The 16,713-nt window shown below is 62.3% G+C and overlaps 1 protein-coding gene across 1 annotated transcript; it reads right to left on the minus strand.

Annotated features, from left to right (window-relative positions):
• Window positions 1–2,683: 2,683 nt before the first annotated feature.
• On the minus strand, window positions 2,684–10,043 carry LOC111138917 (phosphomevalonate kinase). The gene is made up of 5 exons (XM_022490911.1): window positions 9,879–10,043; window positions 8,578–8,641; window positions 6,008–6,160; window positions 3,788–3,917; window positions 2,684–3,065 (listed from the first exon to the last, which is right to left on the minus strand). Exons 1-5 carry the CDS (start codon window positions 9,971–9,973, stop codon window positions 2,845–2,847), a joined length of 663 nt encoding a protein of 220 aa, XP_022346619.1. The 5' UTR covers window positions 9,974–10,043; the 3' UTR covers window positions 2,684–2,844.
• Window positions 10,044–16,713: the final 6,670 nt, after the last annotated feature.

Here is a 16,713-nt window from a genome sequence, read left to right on the forward strand (position 1 = left end):
CACCAGGACTGTGGCCACCGCTGCTGGTATATTCAAATGTCAAAACGTACCAAAGTGCACACGTCAACTACGCACGGTTACTACGAACAGTTACGTCTCAGCAGAGCTGCTGAGACGCGGAACAGAACAAGTGTGTACGGGAACGTCGCTGCTACAAGTCGTTACTGGAAGACTAGACGCATGATAACAAGAACACTTCCTAGCAGGACAGGGTGCCAGGACCACAACGTCAGCGAAGACCAGCCCAGCAAGGGGAACATCTCGGAACCAAAGCCGCAAGAGCTCCCATCGCCACAGAGAAGAGTCGGGATCATTCTTGATTTTGCTATTTAGACAAATATCCTTTTTGAAGTATAGAGAAACTTCAAATCCAGAAGGGGCCATTAGACACCAGGGCCTCCTGTTTTAGGACGCATCAGTGCCAACCCATCAAAGGGTGGGGGACGGACCCCCTGGCCCTCCAAACCTCCCCGGAGCCAGGGGCAAGGTGAGCAGCGGTCCCGGGATGGGGACGGGGACGGGCACGAGGACAGGGATGTGTCAAGCCCACCAGCCCCACCCTGCCTCCTCGATGTTAGACTTGAGGATCCCCTGGCGACCACCCAGCAATCCCACTGCTGGACACGTGTCCGCAGGGAAGGGAAGCCCCACGCCGAGGACACAGCCGCACCCCACATTCACAGAGGCCAAGACGCGGAAACGGCGAACTCTCCACAGCCAGAAAAGCAGATGAAGAAAACGTGCCTCCCGCACGCACGACAGCGATGTGCGGTGATGGGGCCACCAACGAGCCTCCCTCCGTGCCGACGATCTCACAACACACATGCGCATCCCATCACCAACACGGTGTCCAGTGGGCCCCACGTCACCACGCCAGGAAGAAGCATGAGGAGCGAGCCCTCTCCAGGCTCACACCCCCATGAGCCCCGAGTCTTGGGTGCGCGCAGGGACGGCCGCCCTCCCGGGGGGTGGGGCCAGCATCCCTGACCCTGAAAGACGCGCGCCAGGGAAGGCGGACAGACACAGGCTTCCGGGACACATGCTGACCCCGTGCAGGCTCTACCGTCCGGGGCCCTCAGGCTGCTCCCGGCTCCGTGGGGGTGAGAACACCCCAGCCTATGTGGCAGACGGCGACCCTGACGACACGGGCCGTTCCACGACTACCAGGGCTGCGGCTGCCGCGCCCACGCCTCCGAGCTCCAAGTCCAGGCGGCACCTTCTGAGCCGTCCTCTCCTTCTTCACAAATCCTTAAAGTGCTTGAGGGGTGCCTGGGGGTCTCCAAGGGTCACATGTCTGCCTTCAGCTCAGGTCATGATCCTGGCGTCCTGGGGTCGAGCCCCATGTGGAGCTCCTGGCTCAGCAGGGGGTCTGCGTAGCTTCTCCCTATCCTTCTGCCCCTCCCTCATCTCTCTTTAAAGTAAAATAAGTGGGGCGCCTGGGTGGCTCAGCGGGTTAAAGCCTCTGCCTTCGGCTCGGGTCATGGTCCCGGGGTCCTGGGATCGAGCCCCACATCGGGCTCTCTGCTCAGCAGGAAGCCTGCTTCCCTTCCTCTCTCTGCCTGCCTGTGATCTCTGTCAAATAAATAAATAAAATCTTAAAAAATAAAAATAAAAATAAAAAATAAAGTAAAATAAGTAAAGTATCTTTTAAAAATAACAAAATAGGGGCACCTGGGGGGCCCAGTTGGTGAAGTGACTGCCTTCCGCTGGGGCTGCAATCCTGGGTCCTAGGTCGAGCCCCCCGTCCGGCTCCTGGGTCAGCAGGGAGCTTGCTTCTCCCCCTCCTTCCGGCTTCTGTTCTCTCAGTATCTCTGTTGCTGTCTCTCTCAAATAAATGAAATCTTTAAAAATAAGTGACATGGGGCGCCTGGGTGGCTCAGTGGGTTAAAGCCTCTACCTTCAGCTCAGATCATGATCCCAGGGTCCTGGGATCGAGTCCCGCATCAGCCTCCATGCTCAATGGGGAAACTGCTTCCCCCTCTCCCTCTGCCTGCCTCTCCCCCTGCTTGTACTCTCTCCCCACACCCCAAATAAATGAATAAAAAAAAAAAAAAAAAAACTTGGGCGCCTGGGTGGCTCAGTGGGTTAAGCCTCTGCTTTCAGTGCAGGTCATGGTCCCGGGGTCCTGGGATCGAGCCCCGCATCGGGCTCTCTGCTCAGCAGGGAGCCTGCTTCCTCCTCTCTCTGCCTGCCTCTCTGCCTACTTGTGATCTCTGTCTGTCAAATAAATAAATAAAGTCTTTAAACAAATAAATAACATAAATAACAAAATAAATAACATAAAATATAAAATAAAGTAAAATAAAACAGGTCACGTCCAAAGCCCACCATGGGCACGCAGAGGCTCGATCCGGTGACGTGACCAGCCCAGGGCCACACCACGGTTCCAGGGAGTCCGTGGATCTCCAACACTGCTGTGGCTCTATGGTACCGCAGACCTGCTGGGCACTTGCTGGTGGCGTAGCACCTGGAGCCTCTCGTGGGGCCGTCCCTGAAGACGAGACCGTCAGACCCCAAACCTACCTTCCTCGCAAGCAGGCCCACCTCCCACGTGGCCCAGGCCAGGCTCTGCAGGACACGGCCGCCCAGATGGGAGCCAGAGCGGGGCCCACAGTGCCCCCGGCCGTCCGGCCCCCAAGCAGCTGTGCTGGCGTCCGGGGAGTGAGAGCCGTGGGTGGCGGAGTGCGCTCCAGGACGGTTTATTAGGCTTGGGAGCCCTGGGTTGAAGGCATCCAGACAGGGCAGCGGGGCCAGCACCAGGGGCCCCTCTTTGCCCTTCAGTCTCCTCCTAAAGAGGCGGGCGGTCCTGTGCCCGAGGCGAGGTCCCCGCAGTGTCCTGGCTCGTCAGGCATTGGCCGGGCCCTCAGCCAGCGTCGGAGACCACATGTCCGGGAGAGGCGCAGCATCCGCCGCTCCCAGGACCCGGCATGGACACCGGGACTGGACAAATGCCACCAGGTTCTCCAGCTGCTCCTCCAGGCGCTGCTCATCCCCGTGGTTCTCAAGGACCCAGTCGAAGGCCCCAAAGTCGTCCAGGCCACACTCTGACTCGGCATCGTCAACCCCTGCGCAGGGGCGTGGTGAGGTCAGGCCCCGTCCACGCAGGTGGCCCCTGGGCATGCAGGCCTGCTGGCCCCAGATGGAGCTGCCCCTCCTGGCCTCCCTTGTGCCACCAGAGAACCTCCTGCACCCACCCCCCGCTGGCTGAGCGCCCCCAGAGTGTCCACTGACTTTGTCCTTTGTGGCCACTGTCCACGGAGTGTGGATGGATCTTCTGAAACCACAGAACCCAGCAGGACGGGTGGCTTTCAGCTTACGGGAAGCCTCTGACCCCATCCTCTGGGGAGGGTCTGCCGGGCAAGTTTACGAACCCCAGAGTGCGATCGTGCGTGCGGAACGCCGGCACAGGCCTGCCGTGCACAGAGCAGCGTCCGCTGGGTCCTGGGACCTCGGGCACAAAGAAGCCACAGGGCAGGACCCAGGCTCGCCCGCCCCACACAGACATGCTGCTCATCAAACACCCGGGAAGCAGAGGTAAAGGACCCAGCAGTGGGTCCCACTGGCCTAGAGGGGCCAGCCCAGGTAAGGGCACCAGGCCAAGGTCATGGGCAAACCGTCGGCCCCAAGGACACCCTCCCCCACCCCCACTCCAGTCTCTAACTGGGGGCAGTCTTGAGCTCCAGGCCCCAGATCCCCTCTTACCCTCCCTGGCTCAGCCCCCACAGCCTGCCAGGAAGAGCGCAGACGGAGAGCATGGGGGCTGGGACGAAGGCCGTGCGCAGCTCACCTAGGGTGAACTCCCAGCCACGCTGCTGTCGGCTCTGCTCCGAGGCCACCACGCGCACCGTCTGTGTCATAGCCCCATAGGCCTCCCGGAACCACTGGATGTCTGACAGCCTCCGTGTGTCACTCACCAGCTGCAGGAAAGAGCACAGGCAGGTGACCAGCGGACAGAGGGCAGAGGGACAGAGCCCCCGGTGGTGGTGGGAAGACTCAGCCCCCCCCCCCCCCGCCCCAACACAAGCCAGCACAGAGAGCTAGGAGGGGCTAGTGAAGCCAGACAGGTGTCACCCGTGACCCCGCAGTCACCCGCTGTCCCCCACTTGCAGGTCGCCCTCCCAGTCGCCATGGACCCGCCACATCTTGGGCCGCTGCTGAGCTGAAGCAGAGGCTCAGGCTTGGAGGTCAGATCAGCAGGTCCAACACTTGTGTTTTGCAGATGAACGGACTGAGGCCAGAAACGGAGATGCTCCCAACACTTTCTAACACCGAAGACCGATCACTGCCTAAACCCCTCAAAGGCCTCCCGTTGCTCTAAGAAAATCTGAAGTCTATGGCCAGCTTATAGGGCCCTACACGACCTGGAAACCACTGTGTTCCTGCAACCCCCACCCACCGGACCCCTCTGGTCTGTCCCCAGACACACCACCCACGTGCTCTCGGGGACACACGTGGCCCCTGCTGCCCGGCCAAGCGCGGGCCAGGCTCCCTTGCCGGCAGACATCTCTGTCCTAGTGTTCCTCCTGCGGGACGCTTCCTACCACCCTGGCTCCCTTCCCCCACCTCCCCCGGCCACGCTGGGGACATCCCGCCAAGCAGCAGGGCCCTGAAACCATCACCATCTGTTAGGTTGCTCGTGGCCAGCAGCTGCCCTCCCCGGAGTCCACTCCACGACGGGAGGCCTTGGGGACGCTCCCAGCAGCAGCACGCGCTCCACGGACCAGCCACGCAGCAATCGGAGAGACCAGCGGCTGGTGCTGATGCTGACACATGCGCTCCCCAGGAGCCACGTGCACATCACAGCGACACCGGTGTGCAGGCACGCAGCCGGTGCGGGGAAGGCACGGACGTGGTGCTCACGGCCTCAGAGCCCAGACGTCAACCCGGCGGCTTCCAGCGCAGCCGTGCCATGGGTGCCCCTCAGCGACGCCAAGCTCCAATCCTGTCCCCACACCTTCCCCGACTCAGAAAACTCTTGTCTGTCCGGCTGCTGGGAGCCAAACCCTCGCAGGGCCTCCCGCCTCACACCACGGTCTGCAGCCCGGGCAGAGCCTGCCTCGTCCCCGCATCTGAGCCCCGGACCCTCTACCCGTCCAGAGAGACCCGCACCCTGGCCTCCACTTCCTCGCCTGACGCCCCTGCCTCTGCCCGTCCAGGCGCCTTCCGGGAGCCCAGACCCCGCTCTTCCCAACGGGCTTGACTCAGCCTCACCTCCTGCCACTTGCCCCCTCGCCAGTCCCTACCTGGCTCAGGCCCTCGCCTCCTAGGGCCCTGCTCAAGTGCCGTGGGGTCCGGGGAAGCCTCCTCACAGCCCTGGCCTGCTTCACCTTGCTGCTGAGTATCGACCCCCACCTGACGTGTTCTGTCTTCCCAACTCCCTCCAGCCTGTGTGACAACGGAAATTCCCTGAGAGCAGGGACTCTGGTGTATGTTCGCAGTGACGAACCCTCCACATTGCCAGGAGCCAGGCCGGTACACAGCACACTGGCTGCCAGAATGAGGAGGTCGGAAAGGGGTTTGGTGCTATGGGAGCACTGGACGGCAAGCATCAGTCGAGGCCCGGGTATCAGGGAAGGCTTCCTGGTGGAGGCGGCGTGCAAGCCAGGCTGGGGTGAACACGGTGAGGAGGGAAAGAAGGGGCGTCTCCAGCAGGCAGAACACCCACAAAGGCCCTGACTCAAGAAGGAGGCTGCTTCGCGGGACGGAGAGAAGCCGGCGCAGCCGCAGCGTAAGGAGCAGGGCAGCTAATCAGCAGCAGGACCGGACGGCTCAGGGCCCGGAAGTCTGTCACGGACGTCAGTGTGGTTCAACAGACAAAGGTTCTTGGCAGAGCGGTGACCGGTCTGGGACTGTTCCGGCTGCTGGGTGGGGAAGGGACCGTAGGGGACGAGGACAGAAGCCGGGGCCAGGGCCGGAGCTCACACTGTCGGTGAGATTCAGCAGGAGGGGAAGGCAGTGAAGACGCGGACAGAGAAGGCGAGTGGCCAAAGGCCGAGGAGCCACTCACCCAGATGGGCTGAGAGACGCCCTCCACGACCTTCCTGCAGAAGAAGCCTGGGTCTGCCTGGCGCTTCTCCTCTCCCCAGCAGATCATGTCCCTCCGGTAGGCCTCCTTGTAGCTGCTGGCGTCCAGGAGTCTCTGGAAGTCCAGGCCACGCTCCTGCCCAGAGCGCACAATGTCCACACCACCGGCCTCCGCCTCCCCGGTCTCTCCTGAAACAGGGGAAGGGCCATCCCCGCCCTCCCCCTCCCACCCCGCGGGGGCAGTACAAGGACCAGGAGGCTGCCACCAAGACCCAGGTCTGCAGGGACAGGGAGCTGGAAACAGAAATCCCCAAGAGCAGCAGATGGAAGACAAGCCTGGGCGATCCGGAAGTCGTTCCGGTTTATCTTTAAAACGTATGATGTGGGGCGCCTGGGTGGCTCAGTGGGTTGGGGCCTCTGCCTTCGGCTCAGGCCATGATCTCAGGGTCCTGGGATCGAGCCCCGCGTCGGGCTCTCTGCTCAGCGGGGAGCCTGCTTCCCCATCCCTCTCTGCCTGCCTCTGCCTACTTGTGATCTGTCTGTCAAATAAATAAACAAAATCTTTAAAAAATAAATAAATAAATAAATAAACAATAAATAAATAGAAATAAAATGTGTGATGTGGCTTTTCTCTCTCGCAACAGCTTCACCTCCCCAAGGATTTCTGGCTTAAACTAGTCCCGAAATGAGTCTGCGTCCCCTGGGCACCGGCGGGGCCTCCAACAAAGCAAAAACCTGAAAACAGCGCTTGCCCAGCACCCCTGTCCCGCCCCAGGCTTTGTCCCCCTCCTCTCCCCCACCCCCAAAGGTCCGGCTCCTCCATCTGGCTCCAGGGACTCCTGGGGGCAAGAGGGGCGGCTCGGAGCATCCGCTCAGGCCATCCTTGCTTGCCTTCCCTTTCCTGGGGACACAGAGGACAGGAGGGGTCCTCCCGGGGCGCCAGGGCGGGAAGGGGTCTGAAACTCGACACTCGGGGCAGTTTCCGGATCCTCTAACTCGGGGCAGCTGGACCTTCCCAGACTCAGTTTCTTTGTCTGCAAACTGAAGGGCTGCGACCTCCCTGTGCCCCGCTCCACAGTGAGGCCGGCCGCCGCCCCACGTCAGGAAACTAGGTCCCCACGTACGCTAGAGCGCGGGGAGGAGTGGCCACCAGGGGCATCACGTTCTGCTTTTCAGTTACAGCCCCCGCTGTGACCCAACAAAACAACACATTAGCACTAGTTCCCGATGGTTATTGAAAGTAGGCTCCAACCCAACGCGGGGCCTGAACGCCCAACGCTGAGATCAAGAGTCACAGGCTCCACCATTTCGCCAGACAAACACCTCAGATTTTTTTTTTTAATGGGAGTGGGAGATGTAGGGCGGCTGACCAGTCCGTTACCTACTGAGGTTCTTAAATGTAAACTCCTGGGATGCCTGGGTGGCTCGGATGGTGAAGTGCCTGCCTTTGGCTTGGGTCACGATCTCAGGGTCCTGGGATTGAGCCCCGCATCGGGCTCTCTGCTCAGTGGGGAGCCTGCTTCCCCCTCTCTCTGCCTGCCTCTCTGCCTACTTGTGATGTCTCTCTGTCAAATAAATGAATAAAATCTTTAAAAAATAATAATAATAATAAATAAAAATAAAAATAAAAAAATAAACCCCCTGCACCCGTTCTCCTCAGGAAGCCCCCCAAGGTTGCCATCCTACAAATGGGTCTGTTTAGTTGGAGGGAGAAGATCAAATGGAACAGCATACGGACAGGGCGACTGATGCATGGAAGGAGGAAGACAAATTCATTTTGTGTCGCCCCAGAAGGCCAGACTCAGGCCAACTGAACAAGGGGCTGGGAGCACAGGTCCCTGGACAGGTGCACCCAGAAGCCAGGGGCAGAAATGTAAGCAACGAGGGCCCCTCCCAGTCTGGGAAGCTGGTCTCACCTTCGGGGCTTCCGGCCTGAAGGCCAAGGCTCTAAGAGGTCCCGTGTGTTTTTTTACAATCCCTTTTTTTTTTTTTTTTAATCGACATGGTTCAAAATTCAAAAGATACATATTTGTTTACAGTGAAAGATCTCTCTCCCACCACTGCTCCCCTCCCTGGAGGCAGCCGACAACATAGCCTCCTACGTACCCCACCCTGGCTTCTCACACCCCAAGCACCCCAGAAATACTTGTTATGTGGCCGAAAATATAAGCAAATATATTTACGACTTTTCTCCATTTTTATACAAACGTAGTGTTCTCTGTGCACAGTCCTATATCTTGCTTTTCAATTAATGAGGTATCTTGACACCCCAGATGATTCGATGTCTTGGGGAAGAATCCCAGGCTCTCACAATAACCCAGCCTCAGATTGGGCAGCTCGCTTCTCCAGCCCCTCCTGAACAGGCTTTCCTGAACATACTCTGGGCAGGTGGCCAGAAGCTTAAGGAGCAAATGTCCCCAGCGGTCATGCCACAGAAAAGCAAGAGCTGTCCACCCCCGGCCGCCAGCGGTCGTGGGGACTGTGCTCAGGATGAGAGCCAGCACATAAGCAGGCTCCTCCCGACCCACCCAACGCCACAGAGCCCCCACCTACCTGAGCGTACTGTTCCTTGAGTGGACCTGAGAGTCGGAGGACGGCACAGACATCCTCGCCGAGTCTGCAGGACGGGCAGAATCAAACCCAGTTAACCTAGTTTCCAGGACCCTAACAAGTCCAGGACATTGAGGTCCCCTTTCCTTTTTCCTTCTTTCTTTTTTTTTTTCAGTAGGCCCTACCGGGCTTGAACTCATGACCCCGAGAGCAAGAGTCTGAGTCACACGCGCTACTGACTGAGCCAGCCAGGCAGCCCTCTGAAGTCACATTTCTGCTGTGTATCTCTGTGACTGTCACATCTCCTCCCTGACCGTAACTCTTCACCTATATGGTGGGGACAGCACTTTCTGTTGTGTCCTGCGGGATTATTGGGAAACGGGCAAGTCAACAGTCCTGAAACTAACAAGTAGGACAAACACGACCAGAATTCCACTGGCCACGTTCCCTGGACGAGGTTACTGCCCGGCCCCTGGCCTAGTTCTCGCACAGCCAGGGTCTCTTGGTCTCCACCGCCGTGGTCACCACAGCATGAATCACTCATTCACTCCCCTGTTCAGTTACTCCATCGGCCATTTGTGGGGCGCTGGATCTGGACCCCGGGAACACATCACTCCTGTCCCGTCCTGGAGCGGCTCACAGACTCTTCCACACTGACCAGGGAGACCAGCGCTCTGATCTCCACCATTCAGGTGCGGAGCCTGAGGGTGGGAACTGATGGCCCCAAAGCAACAAGGCAGGGAGTAACAGCCACCATCCCGCTCCAGTCTCTCCCAGGCGCCAAGGACTGTTCTAAGCTCTTCGCAGGCATGACTCCTGGAAGCCTTATGAGCAGCCTACGACGATCTCCATTCGCAGATGAGGAGACTGGGACGCCAGTAGCTAAGACTCTGCAAGACCCCACACAAGGAGGTGGAAAGTCAGGCTGCAAACCCCGGGGGTGCACCTGCACAGGCCCTGCTTCTGACGCCTACCTGACTCGTGTGTGCGGGGACGGGGGGGAGAGCAAGGAGAAATGCAGCTAAGGGAAAGGGGTTTGGGTCCCTGGTGTGAGCCCAGGGCGACCTCTGCCCGGGCCCCCCACGACCTCGTCCAGCAACTCCCCCGCCCCCGGCCCATCCCGGCATTACTGCTCCGATCACAGCACCTCGCTGAGACAGAACACAGGCCGGGAGCTAGAGCAGAGGGGACGCACTCCCGGCAGCCGCCGCTGAAGGTGTCACCGGCTCCCGGACGCCCGCGGACGCCTCCCCGAGCCCAGCCCTCGCGCCACCGGGCGCCCCTCCGCCCCGCCCCGCGGACACCTGCTCCGCAGCGCCTCGGCCACGAAATCCTTCCCGGACTTCCTCTTCCCGCTGACCAGCAGCACCAGGCACGGGACTCCTCGGTGCGGAGCCATACGGCCGCCTTATCCCGCCGTCCAGGATCCCGCCCGCGCCAGGACCCCGGGACAGCGCCCGCGCAGCCGCAGAGAGGGCCGCCGTGGACACGCCCCCACCGCCGCACGCCGACGGAGGGCGTGGCTCCGCCCGAAGGACGGTCCCCCGCGGGGCTCCCTCGGAACGGCCCGGCCCCGCCCGGAGCCTGACGTCACCCGGACACAACCATTCTCTTCTGGGGGTGAAGCCCTGAAATGCCCCGAGCTGAGCCTCACCATTGCGCCACGCAGCCCTGGAAACCCGGAGAGAAAGAACAGCCGAGATCAGGCCGAGCAGGTCTGCAGGCCTCCCTCCTCGGGTGCGCACCGAGGCGCACGGACTAAAAGCGACCTCGTCGGTGCCCCGCGGTGAACGTGGGTCCTCCCAGAGGGGCGGGAGGGGGCGGTTCGGGGGGCGTGTCTGTGACGTCAGGCGGGGCCGGGGAAGCTCGCGGGTTTGCGGACGTGGGAGCAGCAGCTGCGGTTCCCGCAGGCGCATTTGCGCGCGGGCGGGTTGCGGGCGCTGGCCGGGTGGGACGGACCTGGCGCGCTGGTGTCGGTGGGGTGCGCTGAAGGGGGTGGGAGTCAGCCCGGCCCAGACGACCTCGTGCTACCCGGAGTCGGGCCGGGACCCTGGAGGTGCGGGGGTCCGCCCGCTCCCGGGAAGCCCGCGGCGGGAGCGGCCGGCCCAGAGCAGCGAGCGCCGTCGCCCTGAGCTGGGACCCGCCGGCCTGCTAGTCTGCGCTTGTCCGCTGCTGCGAGCCGCGAAGGCCAAGGCCGTCGGGGAGAGAAGGGAGCGTGGGCGGGGAGCCCCCGGGCTCGCGGCGTCCTGGGCGCAGAAGCCCAGCGGGGCCTGGGCGCGGCCGGACGCGGAGAGAACGGGCTCCTGGAAGGTGCCGTGTTTGGTCCGGTTCGAAGCAAGCGTGCGGTCCCCGCGCTCGTCGTTGGCTCGGCGCTGCACACCGTGGGGCTCCCTTCCAGCTCGGACCCGCTCGGGCCTTGGGCGAGATCGCGGGCTGCGGGGCTGCGGCATCTTCGCCGCGCAGTGGGGCAGGCGCTCCTTGTCCCGTCGTTCCGGATTCAGCGAGGATTCGGCCTCCCAGCGCGCCCTCTGCAAGCGCGTGTTCGGGGCCCACGGAAGGCGCAGAGCCCTCCTCCACCGCTAGAAGGACTCGGGACTACCCCTGGGTCCTTCTTCCACCTGACCCGGATCCTCTCCCATCCCCGCTGCACGGAGCTCCCAGCATTTCGCAGCGGATGATCCCATCGGAAATACCCTCACCGCTTCTCAGAGTCGCCTCAGTGTCGGTCCTCCCCCCGCCCCCGCCCGCTCTCTCAGATGGAGGGTTTATCCGCCCCCAGCCCTCCTACCTCAGCACAGACTTCGTGCCCGAGGCCTCCCTCCTTTCCATGTCCGCTTCCCTCGCTACGTGGAAAACTCCAGCTCCTGCAAGGCTTGTAACCACCCGGCTGGGTGGCCTTTTTCCTGGTCAGTGCGGCCCCGGCAATCCCGGCACTTCTTCCCGCACTGCAGCTTGGCCCTCGGCTCTGAGGCCTCATTGCCTGCAGGGTGACCCTTGACCTCAGATGGCCAGAGGGTTCTTCCTCCTCCTCGCCTCACACTGCTCCCCTAGAACACCCTGGGCCTTGTCCCCCGAAGCCGGTCAGCCTGCTGAGTCCCCCACGGAGCCGCCCTGCTCTCCAGGGCCGCTCGCTCACCTACTCCCCAAAGCGGTGCTTTCCTCGCAGAGACACCAACAGCCCTTGCCACACGGGCTCATCCTTCCCGCCACCACCAAGAGAACGCACATAAGTTAGCGTGCGTGAAAAGCGTTTGCAAGCTTGCGGTTCTGCACACACATGAGGCCCTCCTTCTAGGGTAGGAGGCCTGGTCTGCAAGCTGGGTGCTGCGGAGGGTGAGGCGGGGAAGAGGGGAGGACCAGGATGGTTGGGCAGACGCAGCATGAGCCAGGAAGGCACAGCCCGAGTTCTGGGTGGACGCCAGCCCACGCAGCCTCCTGCGGGTTCCGGAAGACGAGGCTTGAAGAGGCCAGTGCTCGCCTCCGATGGTAACACAATTACGCTTGGGAGTCACCCCTCACTAAGAAGGCAGACCATTTTTTTTTTTAAGATTGTATTTATTTGACACTGAGAAAGAGTGAGGGAGAGAGCGCAGGCAGAGACCGAGGGAGACCCGTGGGGCTCCATCCCAGGACCGTGGGATCACAACCTGAGCCGAAGGCGGATGCTTCACCAACTGAGCCACCCCGGCACCCCTAAACAAGACATTTTTAAATAAAGATTCACGATTGAGAGAATCATTTTTGTTCTTCTGTTAGGTGATTATGCACTGATGTCAGCTTTGGAGGTGGGGAACTGACCTCACAGCCACCGAAAGAGTCCTTTATTGATTTCATTTCATGGTCTTCTAGTGACAGAAGCTGGCTCTTATTTTATTTAGGGAGCGGACCGACGGGCCTCGTCGGGAGCCATGAGCAGAGGAGCTGGGTCTGCGTGGCTCGGGCACCCCGGAGCTGCTTCCCCTGCTCTTCCCCAGCACCCCACTCTCGCTTCCCAAACACAGCCGTGACACCAGCCTGGGGGCCCCGGGATCTGCTGCGCCCACAGCCATGCACTCGCGGGGGAACGAGGGGGACATCCTGTTGCCGGGAAGCCCTCATGCCAAGGTTTCTGCCCCTGCCCCACCCCCACGCCCCCGCCACGGGCTGCCTCAGTGACCGCCCGAGGCCACCTTCCAGAGGCAAGCACGGCAAGTCTGTGTGGCCCGTGGTGTGGGGCCTTCCAGACGGGGCTGCTGCTTTCCTCCCCATGCACCAGCTTCAGTTCCGGCCTGTGCCAACCTGACAACTGTCCCTCCGACCTCCGAGGTCGCCCCCTTGGGCTCTGTAAGGTTAAGCGCCTGACTTCTCCAGCGGGGCCCTGCCTTGGAGGGAATGGGGAGGGGGGCACCCACGAGTCTGGAGTTGTGGGTGACGAGCCGAGAGGCCGGCGCTCCCTCTCCCTCATCCTGCGGAGTCCCGCCCCGCCGCTTTCTCCTCTCCACCCCCCTGCGACACCAGCACCTCCTTTCCCAGCGCTGCAGGGGTGCAGGGGAACGTGGTCACCCACCTGTTCCAAGGCTGGAAAGCCAGAGTCCTTGACCCACCCCCGCAGGTCCCCCAGCCTGGGCCCACTCAAGGCTCATCCAGTCCATCGCCTGCTCCAAGTCAGGCCCGTGTCACCTCGCTCCTGGGCTGCTGGCGGACACTTCCTAAGTACCCCGGTTTCTCAGCTGGTCCCTTCCGTCCCCGCTGCCCGCACGCAGGCCTGAGTACACCTTCCCTCACACAGGCGTCCTGCCCCAGTGCCCTCAGTAGCACCCTCCCCCTTCCCCCCCAACAGAGCTCCTCCAGCAGCCTTGCGGTGGGTCTGTGGGAGAATCCTGACCCGTCCCCTTAGCCGTCCAGCCGCAGGGCTTTCCCCCTCCCTCGGGCCTGACCGCGGTCTGGTCGGAGGCCCCCTCCCCCCATCGCAAATCCTGTAATCCTTCCCAGTTCCTCTTGTTAGCTAGGCCAAGTCGGAGGGCCTGGGTCTGCACAGTGGCACAGAGCTGGAAGCAAGAGCTCCTCCCCCCAGCCAGCTCCCGCCCTGTGTTTTGGGAACCAGCCCTTTCTCCTCTCAGAGCCCCCAGCTCCCCGCTTAGAGCTTGGCTAAACCAAGAAAACTACTCTTTGTGATGGCTACAGTTTTCTGCTTGTCCGTAGTAACTGATTTCCCCCTCGGGACAACCTCTGGGGCGTTGCTCACAGTCTCCGCTTTACTGATGGGAAAGCTGGGCCCAAAAGCAGGGAGGGGCACCTCACCGGAGGCCCACAGGTGAGCGGGGCGGGGGGGGGGGGGGGACTCAGTGTTCTGACCTCAGAGCCTGCTCTGGCCCAAGGTCTAGTTAGGAGAGACCTGGGTGGTCTGGGCCTCCACGTGGCCCGGAGTAAAGAACCAGGGAATGGGGCAGGGCCTACGCGGCGGCCAAGGCTTACCCGAGAGATGGGCCATGACCTTCCACGAGGCTGGGGGCAGAGAGCTCAGACAGCTGTGCAGGAGAGCAGATGCACAGGGCTTCTGTGGCTCAGACAGCTCAGGTCAGCGGGAGGGAGGGCCCTGTGCTGTTTGGGTTTAGGGCCGCGTGGCCCAACCGCCACCCTGCAGCGTCCCTACCTGACCTGCAAAGAAGGTGACGTGTGAAAGGACCAGGAACACTTGTGGTCCAGAACAAGCCTGATGGGGGGACATCCCTGCATCGAGGTGACCCTGGGAGGTTCCCAAGGTGACAGCCAGCCAGGCTGGGATTGGGCCCATGGGGGCGGAGGGGGTGGTGGCTGGGAGAGGTTCTCAGGTGAAACACATGGCTTTGACCTTCAAGGAGCTCATGGGGGTTGTACAGGCCCAAAGTCCACTCACCACCACAGTCTCACCATGCAACCCCCCATCCCCTAGGATGGGTGGGAGTGGGAGGCAGTAGGGAGAGACTGGGGCCTGGGGACCTGGGGTAGCAGGGAGAGACAGGGAGATCCCAAGGGTGGTAAGGGCCGGCGGGGGCACTGGCAAGGGAAGGCCAGGCTGAGGGCCCCGGGGAAGGGGCAGAGGAGGAGCCCAGGAAGGAGTGAGGCTGGACCGTGAGGAACAGGGGGGGAGGAAGGGCAGACCGGGGGACAGAGGGGACGTGGGGATGGGCCAAAGGAAGTAGAATGTTTCTACTGAGAGCAGAAGGCCCAAGAGAGACACCCCTGACTCGAGTAATTCCCCAAGTTGCCCCCTGGCCCTGGAGCAGAGCTCTGAGCTGGGGGGGTTCTCAGAGAAAAGGCAGAAAAGCCAAGCACTTAAACGGGAGGGTCCAGGCCAGAGTCTGGGAGGCCAAGCAGGGCTGGGCAGCAGAGTCCAGTGAGCCTGCCCCCAGGGCGCCCCACCCCCGCCCTCGGGACAGATTAGCGGTGTGTGTGAATGAGTGTGGAAGTGTGTGTGTGTATGTGTGCGCGCGCACACATGCGTGTATGTGTTGGAGTGGGGAGTGCTGCCACCCAGCTCTACCCTCCCTTGGCCCATCTTCACTTGCTGGCCTGGATCCGGGGTTCCCTCGTTCCCAGTGCTGCCACGGGTGCACGGGACTGACAGGGGCCTGCTGACCTATGACCGGCACTGTGAGCATCACCTACCCAGGGCAGCCCAGGGTAGGGATAACCAGCGGCCAGCGGCCCTGCTGTCCTGGGCTCCCCGGCAGACCCCTTGGGTTCATGGCTCTCCTTGTCGCCCTGACTGGACAGTCCCTGAGATGGCCAGCTCAGCACGGCCACTCCCTGAGGAGCCGGTAAGAAGGGGGGGGGCTTGGGGGCTCTTCCCAGCCTCCCGGAGTTTGTCATGCAGGTGAAGGAACCCGGCCCAGGAGAAGAACCTGAGGAGGCCAGGCTGTGCCCCCCTCCCCGGGATGAGGAAAGTGGCCTCCCTTCTGGCCGGAATCCCAGCCCCGGAAACCCAAGCTGACCGGCCAGCTGCGAGCCTGCGGAAACTGAGCACCTGCGGAACACCAGGGACTCGAACAGGCTAACACAGATCTCCTCGTGGGGGCCCCAATCCAGGCCCTGGGGCCAGCCTAGCCAGCATCTTCCCAACCCCCCTCCAGAAGACCCTTTTCCTGAAGACCCGGGCCCCAGTCACTGACCCCCTGCTGAGGCGGGGGGAGGGGGACTTCCTCGGGTCTAACGAATCCCTCCTGCCCCAGAAGGCGGCTCCACCAACGCGCGGCCTTAGCACCGCCCCAGACCCCAAAGACCTCATAACGCGGACCTCACCGCCAGCGGCCCCGCCCCCCAAGCTCCTGCCATCCACCCCAGCCCCCGCCTGGACCTGCAGGCGCTCTCCCCTGCCCGAGGCCACACCGCGTCATTCTGCCCCTACACGCACGCGCGGGGCATGTCCAGGGCAATCAAGGAGCCCCGCCAGGATGGACGAGCCCAGCGGGGTCTGCGGCCTGGGGTCTGCGGGAGCGGCCGCGCGCGGAGGGCCAGCGGGGTCTGCGCCCAACCCGGAGCCGGCGCGCCACCTAGCGGCCACCCCGCGCACCCGCGCACCCGCGCACCCTCCTCCGAGCCCCCGAGACGGACCGCTTTGGAGCACCAGACACTGAGCAGGCATCGTGCTTCCGCCGCTTTATTTCGTCTCTCCGCGGCCGTCCAGTCCCGTTTTGAGCATCGGAAACCCAAGGCTCCCAGGAACGAACCGGCCCAAGATCACACAGCCACAGGCTCACACCCCGAAACCCATGCTCATTTTCTCCATCTCCCAGGGGCCCCAAGGCTGCGAGCAGAAATGGGGAGTTCCAGCCCCCGTCCCGGGGTGGCTGGGAGGGTGGCGTGGGGGACAAGGCGGGTGCGGGGGCCCCTGTGATTAGACACCACCCTAACCCGCAGCTCCAACGGCATTTTACTGGGGTCGAGTCTACAGTGCACAAGGGAGGTGCGGCCATGTGAGCCACACAGGTAAAAAGGGGACTTCACGCCCCAATCCCGGGGTGGCTGCTTCAAGCCCAACGACACTCCAGGGAAAGCCCTGGTGCTGGGCCCCCACCCCAGGGGCTGGGGTCCGTGCATGGAGCCAAGGGGCCCGCTGTGGGGGGCACACGCGCGGGTGAAAGCTGTGGACGCAGAGTGAGCATTCCGTCTCCCCCCCCC

This window comes from Enhydra lutris, unplaced genomic scaffold (genome assembly GCF_002288905.1).
Source record: "Enhydra lutris kenyoni isolate GAN:26980312 unplaced genomic scaffold, ASM228890v2 scaffoldscaffold94, whole genome shotgun sequence".
In the NCBI taxonomy this organism is placed as follows: Eukaryota; Metazoa; Chordata; class Mammalia; order Carnivora; family Mustelidae; genus Enhydra; species Enhydra lutris.

What these genes read in the sequence shown, in the direction of transcription:
- LOC111138917 (XM_022490911.1), bottom strand. Translation starts at nt 9,973, where the DNA reads ATGGCTCCGCACCGAGGAGTCCCGTGCCTGGTGCTGCTGGTCAGCGGG. An exon ending in GCCGAGGCGCTGCGGAGCAG is followed by an intron (nt 8,642 to 9,878) that starts GTGTCCGCGGGG and finishes CCCGTCCTGCAG; the next exon opens with ACTCGGCGAGGATGTCTGTG. An exon ending in GCGTCTCTCAGCCCATCTGG is followed by an intron (nt 3,918 to 6,007) that starts GTGAGTGGCTCC and finishes TCTTTCCTGCAG; the next exon opens with CTGGTGAGTGACACACGGAG.